The sequence below is a fragment of the Canis lupus genome, chromosome 32 (assembly GCF_048164855.1).
Source record: "Canis lupus baileyi chromosome 32, mCanLup2.hap1, whole genome shotgun sequence".
Taxonomy (NCBI): domain Eukaryota; kingdom Metazoa; phylum Chordata; class Mammalia; order Carnivora; family Canidae; genus Canis; species Canis lupus.
This window is the reverse complement of record NC_132869.1, coordinates 39,908,332-39,924,135: the sequence shown is the minus strand read 5'-3', so window position 1 is coordinate 39,924,135 and position 15,804 is coordinate 39,908,332. Positions and strand designations below refer to the sequence as shown.

At 37.0% G+C, this 15,804-nt stretch overlaps 1 protein-coding gene across 6 annotated transcripts in view; it reads right to left on the bottom strand.

Annotated features, from left to right (window-relative positions):
• Positions 1-15,804, bottom strand: part of NEO1 (neogenin 1) — a 235,362-nt gene that overhangs the window by 136,895 nt on the left and 82,663 nt on the right. For all 6 annotated transcript variants that reach the window (XM_072809538.1, XM_072809537.1, XM_072809540.1 and 3 more), the window contains exon 5: positions 3,998-4,134. In XM_072809538.1, coding sequence (XP_072665639.1) covers positions 3,998-4,134 — 137 coding nt within the window. The remainder of the gene's footprint in view (positions 1-3,997; positions 4,135-15,804) is intronic.

The window sequence follows — 15,804 nt, the reverse complement described above, 5'->3', positions numbered from 1 at the left end:
TTGTCTTTCTCTGAGAGTAACTACTATTCAGGTGAGTAATTTGGCAGTAAATTGTTTTTTTTGGGGGGGGGGGAACCAGTCACTGTCTAATAATATATATGGTTATGGGACCTCACTGTATCTAACCTGGTGAAACGGAGGGGCGAGTAAGCCTCAGCGCAAAGAGCCCCAGGGACCTCAGAACTACTATTGTTTACTCCAATCTGCCAGGCATTCCACAGACATTTCCTCTGGTCAGGGTTTCACATTTGAACTCTTAGGGAGAAACAACACTGGGCACAGAGTCTTCCTAGGTTGAAACCTACCAATCTGGGACTTTGGAAGGGGTGAGAAAAAGAGGTAGTTATCCCCTAAGGGCAGTTAGTCAGGCCATACTCATTTATATTCATGCCATCAGAGTCCCAGCAGATCTTTTGAATAATCATGGAGCTCTGGGCCACTGCTACTCATTTCTGTAGTGAAAGAACACAGAAAGACAATCTCAAGGCAACACCAGTGAGAAATAACAATAGAATTTAAGAGCCTTCCAATCTATTTTCTCACTGCTTCCTCATGCAGTCCTATTCCTAGGCTATAGCTACCACGCCAACACAAGGCTCCCCTCTCCCGTAAACACAGACAGATTCATAAGACCCTTCATCTCCCCACAACTTCCCTCATTTCTCTACTTTCTTTAGAGCTGATCTTGAGTGAAGGAGTCAACAGCTGGGATCAGTTTCACAGAAAATGGAAACCAGCCTAGAAACTATTATCTATATCAATGGTGTAGAACTTTTGTTCAATTTCAACCACTCATAATCCAGTTCAGAAATGAGATGCAAGCAGATAAATGAAAAGTTAAAATTTATTAATACAATATTGTATTACCATAAAATTTACCCTGGGGCATCTAATTTAAAGAGTAATGATAAGTACTTCCTAATTCTTTCATGGACACCTAACAAACCTACCTTCATACCTTTGAAAACACATTTATTTTTTCTAACTTTTCATCAACCATGGATTTATAAAGCATTGTGTATAAATTTTGGGGTAAATTAAAAAAAAACCTCAATAGTTCTGCTCATCAATATTTCTGACTTCTAGGTGTCTTTAGGCACCACAACTCCCCAGTCCTCTACTGCAGATCAAAGGCCATGGCAAGCACTCTCAAACACATACGTACTACTATCAGTCTCAAGCTGATGTGAAACTGTATTAGAAATAGACAAATTAAGGGCACCTGGGTGGTGCAGTGGTTGAGCATCTGCCTTTGGCTGAGGGCATGATCCCGGGGTCCTGGGATCGAGTCCCGCACCGGGCTCCTCGCAGGGAGCCTGCTTCTCCCTCTGCCTATGTCTCTGCCTCTCTCTCTCTGTGTCTCTCATGAATAAATAAAATCTTAAAAAAGAAAAAAAGAAATAGAAAAGTTAGTAGATACGATGTTTTTTCAACAGCAGGCAAGAAATGAAAGGATCTAACCTAGAACCTTACACATCCTCCCCATGTGAAGTTAGAAAGGAAGAGATAGAATCGATGGACAGCTGATAAAACATGGTAAACAAATGAATTTGGTTGTTCCCTAAAATAAAAGTATCAAAAAAGCTAATTCAACCTTAAATTTCACTGAAGAATACAATATTTAGTACTGAGGAGGTAATGTTTTTGCTCTATTCTATACTGGTAAGATGTTATCAATAATAATTTTCAGTTCTCAACACCATCCCACATGCTCTGGAAATCAAAATCTTTTCAATATTTTTGCTTATACAATGACTGGGGAAAATTGTATCTTTTAAACTTAAACTATAATAAGTTTCTGGAAACTCTATTTTCAGGATTTTGACTCTTTCTCAGTTATGTGTTATAACTATTTTTTCCTAGTCTATCACTTGCATTTAGCCTTTATTTAACTCTTCTATATAACTTGTAAAAAATGTGTATGTTGTCAACATTTGTTGGTTTTTCTTGACATGCTCTTTTCTGTTCTTTCTGAGACAGTCTTTTCCAGCATAGATAATACAAACATTAAACCCATATATTCTTCACTTTTTCACATTCTGACCTTTGGTTTGAAAGGAGGGATCCAGCTTTATTTTCTCCTGTTTGAAAATCTATTGTACCAATACCCTTTAATAAATAAACGTTCTTCCCTCTGAACTGAATTGTGACTTTTTAAGCTCCATTATTACTTGTAACAGCTGGATTTTATTCCTTTTGGTTGCCTCCTCTTGGGCCAATACTATACTGCTTTGATTAGAGAAGGTTTGTGGTAATTTTTAACATTTAGGTTTCCTCACTCTTGTTCTTTCCTCAGTTTTCTAGCCTGTATTCATTTAAAGAGGATTTTCTCTAGGTACAAATAAGATGGAATTAGGTACAAATTATAAGATGTATGTATTATATTACAACTAAAAAAATGTAGTTAATAAATAGGAAGAGTCTTAATTCCATACAATAAATAAAAAGCACCACCACAGGGACAAATACAACTGACATGTCTGGCAGACACTAGGCCTCACATCTGAGGTTAATAACAAGACACATTACAGTGGAGGAAACTGAGGCACAGGTAGGAAATGGAAGAGAGTGTTAGGCCAAGAATCTGTCTAATGGTAAAAACAAAAAGTGAAAAGATCTACTAAGGGAGGCACAGGGACCAAATAAGATGGAGTTCACTAATATTTTATTTGTACGATCCTGCCCACACAAAGAAATAAATTTGGTCATTCTACAACTAGTCATAGCCAACCTTCCACCTAGCCAAGAATAATGGTTAAGCTCAAGTGGGGCAATAGTTATGTACTTAACTGTAATAGTTATAGTCTAAGGCTTGCTCTTTTGATTTTCAGAGATTATGAATCTATCCACAAATAGCCATAGAGAACATAAATATTCTGCGCTTTTGCCAGCATAGAAGAACCCCAAATAGTCTATTCCCTAATTCATATCCCAAACAAATTTATTTATTGAGAGAATATATATGTGTATATATAGTGTCCTTTGGTGACTATCAGAAGTATAAATGTGGCTATCATTCTTTCTACTCTGAAACCCACCAGTGAACCAAGAGAAACAAACTTTCATAAAAAATATGAAACAATTCTAAACCACAGATCAGAAAGTATTCTATCAAATATAATACTTTGAGACAAGGTAATAATGAATATCATGAGCCAAAATATACCTCTACATATCCAAGCAATGTTGAATTTTCCTGCAAGTAACAGGAAAGGTCTTAAAACTTTTTATTTGAAACAAATATAAAAAGAGGATGTAGACAAATTATAGGAGAGATAGCAAATATTCATCTGAGGGTACATTTCAATATGGAGGAAGAGCAAGGGACATGGGGATAAAGAAGAGATTATGCCATGTTCATTTTCTCTGATTTCTAAATCAGAGAACCTGTAAGGGAAGATGCTGTGATGACCAGGATTAGTTAAAAAGAAAGAACAAATCATCAAATCATCAAAAAGATGACCAAGATACACTGAGAGACACAGTGCGTTCTGTCCTGGGCGATCTATTCTCCCAAGAGAGGGAACACCAATGCTTAGAAGATAAATGGTTCTAGGTCAGAGTACAAGAAGTCCCTGTGAGAAAGCATCCTGAGACAAGAAAAGTGAACTGAACCTTCCAGATGCCCCAGAACACAGTCTTCCCCATACTACTACCACTACAGATAATATCAATAATTAACTGGACTCTTACCATTTTCTAGTCACATATTCTAGGAGTTTTACAAATATTAACTCTTTTAATCTTAAAAATAATCTCAATGGGTAAGTACTCATTATCTCCATTTTACAGATGAGGTAAATGAGGGTCAGGGAGGTTAAGTAAATTTCCTATAGTTATATACCTAGGAAATATAAGACCCAGATTTTAAGCCTAAGCAATCTAGTGTAATGCTCAGCATTTTAACTACTACACTGTATTGTCTCTTCTACTTTAATGTTATTTAGCAAACCCATAAAGCACGCAGAATTTATTTATACAGGAAATATTTACATACCTTGTACTGTAAGTTCTGCTTGAGCTTCAATTGTCTCATTCCCATTATCAGCTATACAAAAATAAGTTCCTGCATCATCCTCAGTAACATCACTGATCTCCAGACTACCACCTGCCAGCAACACCAATTTTTCAGAGCTGCATAAAAAAAATATTGACACATTTTAGAAATAGGAAAATAATACCCAAGAAACTCTCCACATAAAACAGAGAAAACACTTAAGAAGCATTATTATCTATATGGCTACAGAGAGATTAACACTAACATAAAATTAGCAGAATTTATATAGAATTCCAATAAAAAATATATTTTAAAAATCTTTTTAAAATTTATTGTCTAGTAAAATGTCTACAACTAAAAAAATAAAATTAAAAAATAAATTTAAAAAATTAGCAGAATTTAATTTAGTCCAATTTGCTTTGCTCATATTTTACATGCACAAATATCACAAACACAAACCAAAATGTTACAATGAATTATCTCTAACACTTACTAGTATTTTTTTTTTTGAGAGAGAGAGAGAAAATTTTTGCATGAGTTTGAGGTGAGGAGGCACAGGGGAGACGGAGAGAATCTAAAATAGGTTTCACACCTAATACAGAGCCCAATGCAGGGCTCGATCTTACAATCCTGAGATCATGACCTGAGCTGAAATCATGAGTCAGATGTTCAACCCACTGAGCCACCCAGGCACTCCTCTCTCTAACACTTCTAATTATTCTCAAAGATACGCTACTATTATGACCTATTCCACTTCCCACAATCCATCTTTGCCTCTCAACTCTGCCCAGTTTCTCTGCAAATTATGCAATTTTGAAGTCTGGACTCAATCTGAGAGTCACTCCAACTACAGCTATGCCACACTGAGAGGACTACTGGAGAGGGTAAAATGTCAGATCAGAAACAGAGTCATGGGGTCACAGTGCCTACAGAAAGTTTCCTATGGTGGCTTGGATAGGAAAGGGAGGAGAAGAGACAGGGAAGGGAGGGAACACAGTTGCCAGAGAGCAGCAACCTGGGTGTGGTTGCCAGGCAAGAACCCACTGTCATTCCATTATCAACAAGGACGCTGACCACTACAATCCAAATCTACAGAGTGATTTAAATCTTTAAAGAGAATATTTAAAGAAAAAGTGATCCTATAATAGAAGAAAAAAATCACAAATCAGTATTTTCATTAAGTTCTTATAAAGTGAACAAGTTTAGTTGATTTGGAGTTTGTAGAGTTATATTTTTATTTTGAGATTCTATGTCTAAACTGGTTTTCATAGATTATTCTCTCTAATCTTACTATTGTCATGTTTCCTATCTGTATCTATACTCAACAACAACAACAACAAAATATGCGGCTTTTCATATAGAATCCCTGATAGGGAAAAAATAGAACAACTATTCAGTCTGTGCACATTTATAATTCTCATCCTAAGTAGAGCTATTCTGGCTTAAATTTCAATACACCATGAGCCTGGGTAATTAGTCTTCCTCAATCTCATAAACAAGATTAAGTTTCTGGACAAAGAAAGAGGAAAACCAGAATCAGATTTGGTGGCTTCTCTATGAAACGCCCTGCAAGGTCATGACTCAACTTTATCAAATGGCCTTCTAATTTGAAACATCTCTATTATGATCTCAAATCCCAATTTAATGTGATGAGATAGAGAAGCAATACAACATATCATGCATAGAGCAAGAACTACTAGGACAAAACGGAGAGAGAAAACAGGGTTTCTATGCCTCATGAAATAAGAAAAATTTACAAAAATTAAAATCTATTCACCCTTAGATTAAATTACTACTAATCTTCAGGATGGAAAACATTGCTCACAAGTGGAATACACACACACACACACACACACACACACACACACAGGATACCCAGCTGAGGAGAACATAATTTGAAATATTAGTTGGTATGGTACTTTTAAACTGAAATATAGTAATTTCTAGCTAATAATTATACTAAGAAATACTCCTGATACTTGCTTTGCCTCATATTTGCCATAAATTAGTGTCAGTGCAAGAGTCAATCTTGCTTAATGAAATTGATTTTACTTCTTTTGAAGCCTGGGAAGAAGACTGTCTGTTAGCTTGGCAGATTCGTTTAACTCTTTGGCATGATTATGTGATAGATCATAGTAAGACGGCAATCAACTCTAAAATTCAAAGATACAAACAAAAGGAACAGTATGTGAAAAGTAAGCATGGTCATCAGACCCAAGTTAGGTTGAGTGTTGCTGGACAAAGGGAGTGTGTGCACCTGAGTGTGGTCAGTCTTAGGAGAGCCTAGTGTGCTAAGGAGACCATTTGTTTTATCAATGGAAAGGCCTTAAGGAAATAAATCACATGATTAAGTGGAAGACAAGAAGAATGTGAAAAAAGACGAGAAGCAGAAAGCCTGGTTGTGAAATTACTATGATGGTTCAGAACTGAAGAAAGAAAGATGAACTCCGGTGGTAACAATAAAATAAAGAGAAGGCAAAAAGTATTGACCACTCTTAAAAACAATGGATGATGAAGGTAAAGACAAGGGATTTAGCCACTCATTTACTGGTGTACCTCTATGTGTCAGGTAGCAGCTGGGGATGCAGCAAAAACACAACCAGTGTTCCCATGCAAGTCATTGGAAAAGACACACATGAAAGATAATAATTCCACAAAACAGTATACCAGAAGAACCTACCAGGAAATTAGAAATAAAAAAATTTTTCTGACCAAAGTAACCTTTGAACTGAGATCTGAAGAATGAGAATTCTTCTAATTCTAACTAATAATGAGAAGGATAAAAAGATTTCAGAAAGAAAGACAAGCATATTCAAAAGAACAGTGGCAGAAAAGACCACATTGTATTTCAGGATCTGATAATAACCAGAGTGGCCAAGTTTAAGAGAGAAAAAAGAGAAAGATGAGGATGGAGCCACACAAGGTTTTGAAAGTCATTTTCATAATCCGAGTCCTTAACCTAAAAACAAAGAAATCATACAGTATTTTTCTCTTATTACCTTTAGCATTACACTCTCTAGATCCATCCATGTCATTGCAAAAGGCAAGATTTCATTGTTTCTATGAATGAATAATATTCCATTATGTATGCATGTGTGTGTGTGTATACACTCACTGTAGTTTTGATTTGCATTTCTCTAATAATGAATGATTGTCAAGGAAATATAATTGATTTTTATGTTTATCTTATATCATGTGACCTTGCTAAACTTCTTAGTCCTAAGAGGCTTCTTTTTGGCGGATTCCTTGGGATTTTGTTTGTAGCCAAACATATCATCTCAAATAGACTATTTTATTTTTTCCTTTTTAATCTGTGTGCTTTTTCTTTTCCTTGTCTTATTGAACTGGCGAGAACTTCTAGCATGGACAGTGAACTTCCTTAACTAGTTTTTGATCTTAAGGGGAAAGTATTGTCCTTCACCATTAAATATGTTAGCTTGTAAGTTTTCTGTATATGTTTCTAAGTTATTTTTCTGAAGGTTTCTTTAAAAATAATGAAAGGGTGTTCAATTTTGTTAAATACTTTTTCTCTATTAATTTGATCATGTAGGTCTTTTCTTTGTTAGTATGATAGATTATATTGATTTTGGAATACTGAATTAGCCTTGCATCCCTGAAATAAACCCTACTTGGTTATGGTATAAAAATACACATACATACACATTATATAAAAATATACACACATATTTGAATTTATATACACACACATGAATTCTATTTGCTAGTATTTTGTTAAGGATTTTTATATTTATATTCATGGAGAATATTCACCTGTTGGCCTGTAGTTTTCTTTTTTGTACTATGTCTGGTTTTGGTATCAGTGTGATACTAGCTTCAATTCCTTCTCTTCTATTTTCTGGAGAGATTGTGTAGAACTGATGCCAACTGGCTTTTTTAAACACTGGAATTCTCCAGTGAAACTATCTGGGCCTGGAGACTTCTTTTCTGGGAGCTTTAAAATTACAAAGTCAATCTCCTTAACAGACACTTATTCAAGCTATTTCATATTGGGTTAGATGTGGTAAGTCGTGTTTTGGAGCAAGTAGTTTATATATATAAGTTATCAAATATACATCTGTATAGTTGCTTATAGAGTGCCTTTATTATCTTTTTGATGCCTGTAGGATCTGTAGTAGCATCCTCTACTTCAGTCCGAATACTGACCATTGTGTCTTCTTTTTTTCTAGTTCACTGATTCTTTCTTCTGTCCCATCTAGTCTACTGCTAAGCCCATCCACTGAAGCTTTTTTTTTTTCTTTTTTTATTGTCTAAGTTCAAATTTTTCTACTTGATTCTTTAAATCTGCTATTTGTTTCAGGAGACTTTTTTTTTTTTAAGATTTTCTTTATTTATGCATGAGAGACAGAGAGACAGAGAGACAGAGGCAGAGACACAGGCAGAGGGAGAAGCAGGCTCCATGCAGGGAGCCCAACATGGGACTCAATCCCAGGGCCTCCAGGATCCCACCCCGGGCTGAAAGCGGCGCTAAACCACTGAGCCACTGGGGCTGCCCTGAGGAGACTTTTCTATGTCTCTGCTGAGATAGTCTATTTTTTTCATTTGTTTCAAGTGCATTTCAAGTGAAGAATTTTTATGGTGACTGCTTTAAAATATATCAGATATTCTAAAACATGCCATCTCATTGTTGACATTTATTGTATCTTTCATTTGAGATCTTCTTGGTTCTTGGTATGGTGAGTGATTTTTAACTGAAATCTGGATCTCACTAAACCTTTCATATTAGCTGGCTTCTTTTTTAAATTTAAATTTTATTTTTATTTATTTTTATTTTTATTTTTTTATTAGCTGGTTTCTGCTGACTTGCTCTAGAGGAAGGAGGAGGTACCACTCATTACTGTCAAATGGAGGTGGAAGTCCAGGTTCCCTACTCAGTCTTCACTTTAATACCTGAGGGGAGGTGCTGATTCCTCATTATTCCTTAACAGGGTTGGGAATTCTGACTCCCCACTAGGCCTCCACTAATACTGCCCTCTGGCTGGTGCAGTTGGAATACTTCGCTGCCATTCTCCACATGGTGTCCACTGACACCATGGAGGGGGGGCCTCAGTACTACACGATGATGAAAGTTCTAACTCTCCACAAGTCCACCTTTAATATCACCCCTGTGGGGGAGGGAAGAAATGTTTCTTATTTACTGCCATGTGGTTTCTACTAACATGGCAAAGGAGAGGGTCTTGATACTGCCTGGTTGAGATCAAAGTTTTGCCTATTTAGCCTCTGATACCATATAGGCTGGGGTATCTCATTACTACCTGGTGAGGGTGGAAGGAAGTCTAGCCTTCCCACCTGGCTTTTGCTCACATGGGTGAAGGTGGGGCCACAGTTTCTTCTGTAGTGTTTGGTTAAAGTAGGAGTAATTAGAGTCTAACACTTTTTGTCTTGCTATGCTTCCCCTTTCCTGGTCCTACGGCTAGAGAGAGCACACATTTGTTAAGAACTCTAACTCTTCTGAATGTGCCTGTTTGCATTTCCAGGTTGCCAGCTTCTTCAGCTCAAGTTTGGATATATGAGGTAAAAACAAATTCCAAGAAACTCATCATCATGTTCTTCCTTGGGTCACAAGGCCTCTAGCCAGTCAGTCTTCTTCTCTCTACCTTTTAGAGTCCATGTCTAGCATGGAGCCCAACGCAGGGTTTGAAGTCACAACCCTGAGATCAAGCACTGAGCTGGGATCAAGAGTTGGATATTTAAACTGACGGAGCACCCCCAGAGTCCTCTTAGGTTTGTTTTACATATAAAGCCTGGGGTTTTTAGTAGTGGGAAGAATAGGGAAAAAAACATCTATTCCATCTTCCCAGAAATGATACTCCTGCACTTGTTTTTAGAATAATCTAATCTTTCTACTATTGTCAATTATAATACATTAAGCATTTCTATAACTATAACCTGTTCCTTTGCAGATGGGCTCTGATCTATCATTCCATCAAAATAGAACATTTCTTGGTTACCAAATAACATTGTGCTGTCAGCTGCTCTGCACTTTAGCATTGTATTTTCTGGATTCTCTCCATTTAAAATAAAACTACTCTACGAATGGGATACATTTCTATTACCTCTCCTTCAATAGCTATGTTTGGTTTGGATCTGAACAAATGTGATGGGAAGATCAGGTAAATATATCAATTCTTAAGACCGTTACAGAAATCATGGTAATGTTTATTTATTTATGGTCAAAAAATCTATTCATTTATTTATTTAGTTTCAAGTTTTTATTTAAATTACATTTAGTTAACATATAGTGTAATATTAGTTTCAGGAGTAGAAATGAGTGATTCATTCCTTACACAGAATAGCCAGTGCTCATTACAATTCTAGCCCAACCCCCACCTACCTTCCCTCCAGCACCCCTCAGTTTGTTCTCTATAGTTAAGGTTCCTTGTTATGGTTTGCTTCCCTCTCTCTTTTTCTCCCCCCACAACCATGCTCATTTGTTTTGTTCTTTAATTACACATATGAATGAAATCATATGGTATATCTTTCTCTGACTTTTCTCACTTAGCATAATACTCTCTAGCTCCATCCACATCATTGCAAATGGCAAGGTTTCACTCTTTTTAATGGCTGAGTAATATTATTCCATGGTGTGTGTGTGTGTGTGTGTGTGTGTGTGTGTGATCTTGTATTTGTCAGTTGACAGACATTTGAGCTCCTCCCAAAATTTGGTATTGTTGATAATGCTGCTATAAACATCAGGGTGCATGTGTCCCTTTGAATCAGTATTTTTGTATCCTTTGGATAAATACCTAGTAGTGCAACTGCTGGATAATAGAGCAGTTCTATTTTTAACTTTTTGAGGAACCTCCATACTGTTTTCCAGAGTGGATGCACCAGTTTGCATTCCCACCAATAGTCTAAGAAGGTTGGTTCCCCTTTCTCCACATCCTCATTTCCTGTGTTGTTAATTTTAGTCCTTCTGACAGGTGTGAGGTGATATCTCATTGTAGTTTTGATTTGTATTTCCCTGATGATGAATGATGTTGAGCATCTATTCATATGTCTGTTAGCCATCTGGATGTCTTCTTTGGAAAAATGTCCCTTCAAGTCTTCTGCCTATTTCTTAACTGGATTGTTTTTGAGGTGCTGAATTTTATAAGTTCTTTATAGACTTTAGATACTAACCCTTTATCAGATAAGTCATTTGCAAATATCTTCTCCCATTCAAAAGGTTGTCTTAGTTTTGTTGACTGTTTCCTTTATTGGGCAAAAGCTTTTTATCTTGATGAAGTCCCAATAGTTCATTTTTCCTTCTGTTTCCATTGCCTTTGAAGACGAGTCTAGTAAGAAGTTGCTAGGGCCAAGGTCAAAGAGGTTGCCGACTGTGTTCTCTAGGATTTTGATGGTTTCCTGTCCCACATTTCGGTCTTTCATGCATTTTGAATTTATTTTTGTGTATGATAAAAGGAAGTGAACCAGTTTCATTCTCTTGCATGTTGCTGTCCAATTTTCCCAGCACCATTTGTTGAAGAGTCTGTCTTTTTCCCATTGGATATTATTTTCTGCTTGTTGAAGAGTATTAGTTGACCACGTAGTTGTGGGCCCATCCCTGGATTTTCTATTCTGTTCCATTGATCTATGTCCGTTTTTGTGCAAGTACCATACTATCTTGGTGTCTATAGCTTTGTAATATATAGCTTGAAATCTGGAATTGTGATGCCTCCAACTTTGCTTTTCTTTTTTAGGGTTGCTTTGGCTATTTGGGGTCTTCTGTGGTTCCATACAAATTTTAGGATTGTTTGTTCTAGCTCTGTGAGAAATGCTGGTGGCATTTTGGTTAAGAACTGCATTAAATGTATACATTACTTTGGGTAGTATAGACATTTTAATATCTGCTCTTCCAATCCATGAGCATAGAATGTTTTTCCACTTCTTTATGTCCTCTTCAATTTCTTTTGTCAGTGTTCTATATCAGAGTACAAATATTTTACCTCTTTGGTTGGGGTTTATTACTAGGTATCTTATGGGTTTTGGTGCAATTGTAAATGGGATCGATTCAGGACTGCACTTTCTGCCACTTCTTTATGGCATACAGAAATGCAATAGGTTTCTGTATGTTGATTTTGTATCCTGAGACTTTACTGAATTCAGGTATCAGTTCTAGCAGTTTTTTGGGGGAGTCTTTTGGGTTTCTACATGAAATATCATGTCATCTGCAAATAGTGACAGTCTGACTTCTTCCTTCCTTGGCTGTCTTTTGTTTTTTTTTGTTGTTGTTGTCTGATTGCTGAGACCTGGGCTTCCAGTACTAGGTTAAATGACAATGGTTAGAGTGGACATCCCTGTCTTTTTCCTGGCCTTAGAGGAAAAGTTTTCAGTTTTTCCCCATTGAGGATGGTATTAGCTGTGGGTCTTTTGTATATGGTCCTTATGATCTTAAGGTATATTTCCTCTATTCCTACATAATTGAGGGTTTTTATGAAAAGTGGATGTCGTACTTCATTAAATGCTTTTTCTGCACTTATTGAGAGCATCATATGGTTCCTATCCTTTATTTTACTGATGTGGTATATCACAGTGATTGACTTGCAAATACTGAAACACGCTTGTAGCCTAGAAATAAACCTCACTTGATCATGGTGAATGATTCTTTCAATGTACTGTTGGATTTGATTTGCAAGTATCTCATTGAGAATTTTTGCATCTATGTTCATCAGGGATATTGCCTTGTAATTAACTTCTTTAGTGAGGTCTTCATCTGGTTTATGAAATCAAGGTAATGCTGACCTTGTAGAATGAGTTTGGAAGTTTCCTTCCATTTCTATTTTTTTGGAACAGTTTAAGAATAGGTAGTAATTCTTTAAATGTTTGGTAGAATTTCCCTGGGAAGCCATCTAGCCCTGGACTCTTGTTTGTTGAGAGATTTCTGATTACTGATTCAATTTTTTGCTGGTTATCAGTCTGTTCAAGTTTTCTGCTTCTTTCTGTTTTAGTGCTGGTAGTTCCTATGTTTCTAGGAATTTATCCATTTCTTCCTGATTGCCCAATTCGTTGGCATATAATTTTTCATAATACACTCTTGTAATTGTATTTCTGTGGTGTTAGTTGTGATCTCTCCTCTCTCATTTGTGATTGTATTTAGGTCCTTGGTAAGTCTGGCTAGGGGTTTGTTAATTTTATTAATTCTTTCAAAGAACCAGCTCCTAGTTTCATCAATCTGTTCTACTGGGGTTTGTGTGTGTGTGTGTGTGTGTGTGTTTATATCCTTTATTTTTCTCTAATCTTAATAATTTCCCTTCTTCTGCGGGCTTTAGGCTTCATTTGTATTCTTTTTCTAGCTCCTTTATGTGTAAGGTTAGATTACATAATTGAATTTTTTTTTTTTTTTTTGCTTCTTGAGGAGGCCTGTATTGCTACATACCTCCCTCTTAAGACTGATTTGCTGCATCCCCAAAGTTGTGGACTTTTGTGTTTTCATTATCTTTTGTTTCCATATATTTTAAAAATTTCTTCTTTAATTTCCTGTTTGGCCCATTCATTTTTTAGTAGGATGTTCTTCAACCTCCATGTATTTGTGGTCTTTCTAAATTTTTTCTTGTGGTTGACTTAGCGTTTCATAGGGCTGTGGTTGGGAAATAAGCACGGTATGATCTCAATCATTTTGTACTTGCTGAGGGCTGATTTTGTGACCCAGTTTGTGATCTATTCTGGAGAATGTCCCATGTACACTTGAAAAGAATGTGTAATCTGCTGCTTTAGGATGGAATGTTCTGAACATATCTGTTAAATCCATCTGGTCCAGTGTGTCATTCAAAGCCACTATTTCCTTGTTTTTCTGCTTAGATTATCTATCTGTTGATGTAAGTAAGGTGTTAAAGTCCTCTACTATTATTGTATTATTATCAATAAATTCCTTTATGTTTGTTATTCATATTTGGGTGCTCCTAAGTTGGGGGCATAAATATTTATAATTGTTAGGTCTTGTTGGATAGATCTTTTTATTATGATATAGTACCTTTAGTCCATTTACATTCAGAGTGATTATATGAATTTAGTTCCATTTTATTACTTGTTTTGTCATTTTTGAAGATTTTCTTTTTCTTTCTAGTTTTTGTCACTTTTAGTCTTTCTTTCCCACTCAAAGAATCCCCTTTAATATTTCTTGGAGGACTAGCTAGTGTTCACAAACTCCTTTAGTTTTTGTCTGGGAAACTATCTCTCCTGTTCTGAATGACAGCCTTGCTGGATAGAGTATTCTTATCTACATATTTTTCCCATTCAGTATGTTGAATATATCACTGCCTTCTGGCCTGCCAAGTTTCTGTGGTTAGATCTGCTGCTAACCCTATTTGTCTTTCCTTCTAAGTTAGGGATTTCTTTGTCTTGCTGCTCTTAGGAATTTTTTTCTTTATATTTTGCAAATTTAACTACAATATATCTTGGTGTTGGCCTGCTTTTGTTGGCTTTTCTGGGCGTTCTCTGTGCCTCCTGGATTTGGATATCTGTTTCTGTTTCCTTCCCCAGGTTAGGTAAGCTTTCAGCTATAAATCCTCTATCCCTTTTTCCCTCTCTTCTTCCTGTGTGACACCTATGATATGAATGTTATTATGCTTTATGGAGTCACTACATTCCCTAAGTCTGCATTTGTGATCCAATATTTTTCTTCCTTCTTTTTTTAAGCTTGTTTTTCATAATTTAATCTTCTATACCACTTATTCATTCCTCTGCTTCTTCCATCCTTATGGTCACTACATGCAGTTGGTTTTGCAACTTGGTTATAGCATTTTTTAATTTCGGCTTGACTAGTTTTTAGGCCTTTTGTCTCTGTGGTAAGGGACTCCCTGGTGTCCTCTATGCTTTTCTCAAGCCCAGCTAGTATCCTTATGATTTTTGCTTTAAATTCTGAATCAGGCATATTGCCTGTATCTGTTTTGATTAGATCCCTGGCCATGACCTTTTCTTGTTCTTTCTTTGGGGATAAATTCCTCCATCTTGGCATTATGTCTAGGTGTCTCTCTTCTGTGTGTTAGGAAAGCCTGTTCTATTTCCTGCTCCTGAGAATAATGGTTTTATAAAGAAGATGTCTAGGGTCTGCGTTTCAGGAAGTGTCTCTGGTATATGCTGTATACACTCTGATGCTGTGTTTTGGCTGCACTTTCCCTCAGGTCAGTCCTCTGCAGAGTTTCTCCTTGCCTGCAGCAGAGAGTGTTCAGACCTCGGCCAGAGTGTGGTGGGTTTTAATGAGGTGTGCTCTGGTCTGTCTGCTTGTTAAAAGAGATCTGATGCTATTTCCACTAGACTTGAAGCTTTGCAGAACTCTATCAGCAGTAGACTTGGTACATGCCGGGGGTTTATGCTGATCTTCTGGGGGAGAGGCCCACTACTCTGGTTCTTAGGCAAACTTACCTGAGAAAAGCAGCACTTGCAGAGTGCAGGGGGTGGAACTTGGTGTAAGTGGCTTAGGCTGCCATTGTTGGCACTGTGCTGCTTATTGAAGTTAGTCTGTGCTGAGGAGTAGGGGAGAAAAATGGCACCAAACCCCTGCCTTGTCCATGGAGAGGGGAGTTTGCACTCATTGCTGTCTGGAAAGCCCTCCCAGAAGAGTGAACAATCTCCCCTCGTGTGTCCCAGGTGTCCCTTACCTGTCTGTGTCTGGGCCATCTTCCCACCCAGCAGCTCAGTGCACCTGTGTTCTATCCCAGGCAGGCTGGCTATGTTTTAAAGCTCTAAACTTTTGGGATGTGGCATGGTATGCCCCCCCTCACTGGTCCATTAGGGAAGGGTCTTGCTGTACTGGGACTGATTCAGGTTTGTCCCAGAAGGGCAGTTGCACAAAAAGTGCAGGGGTGTGG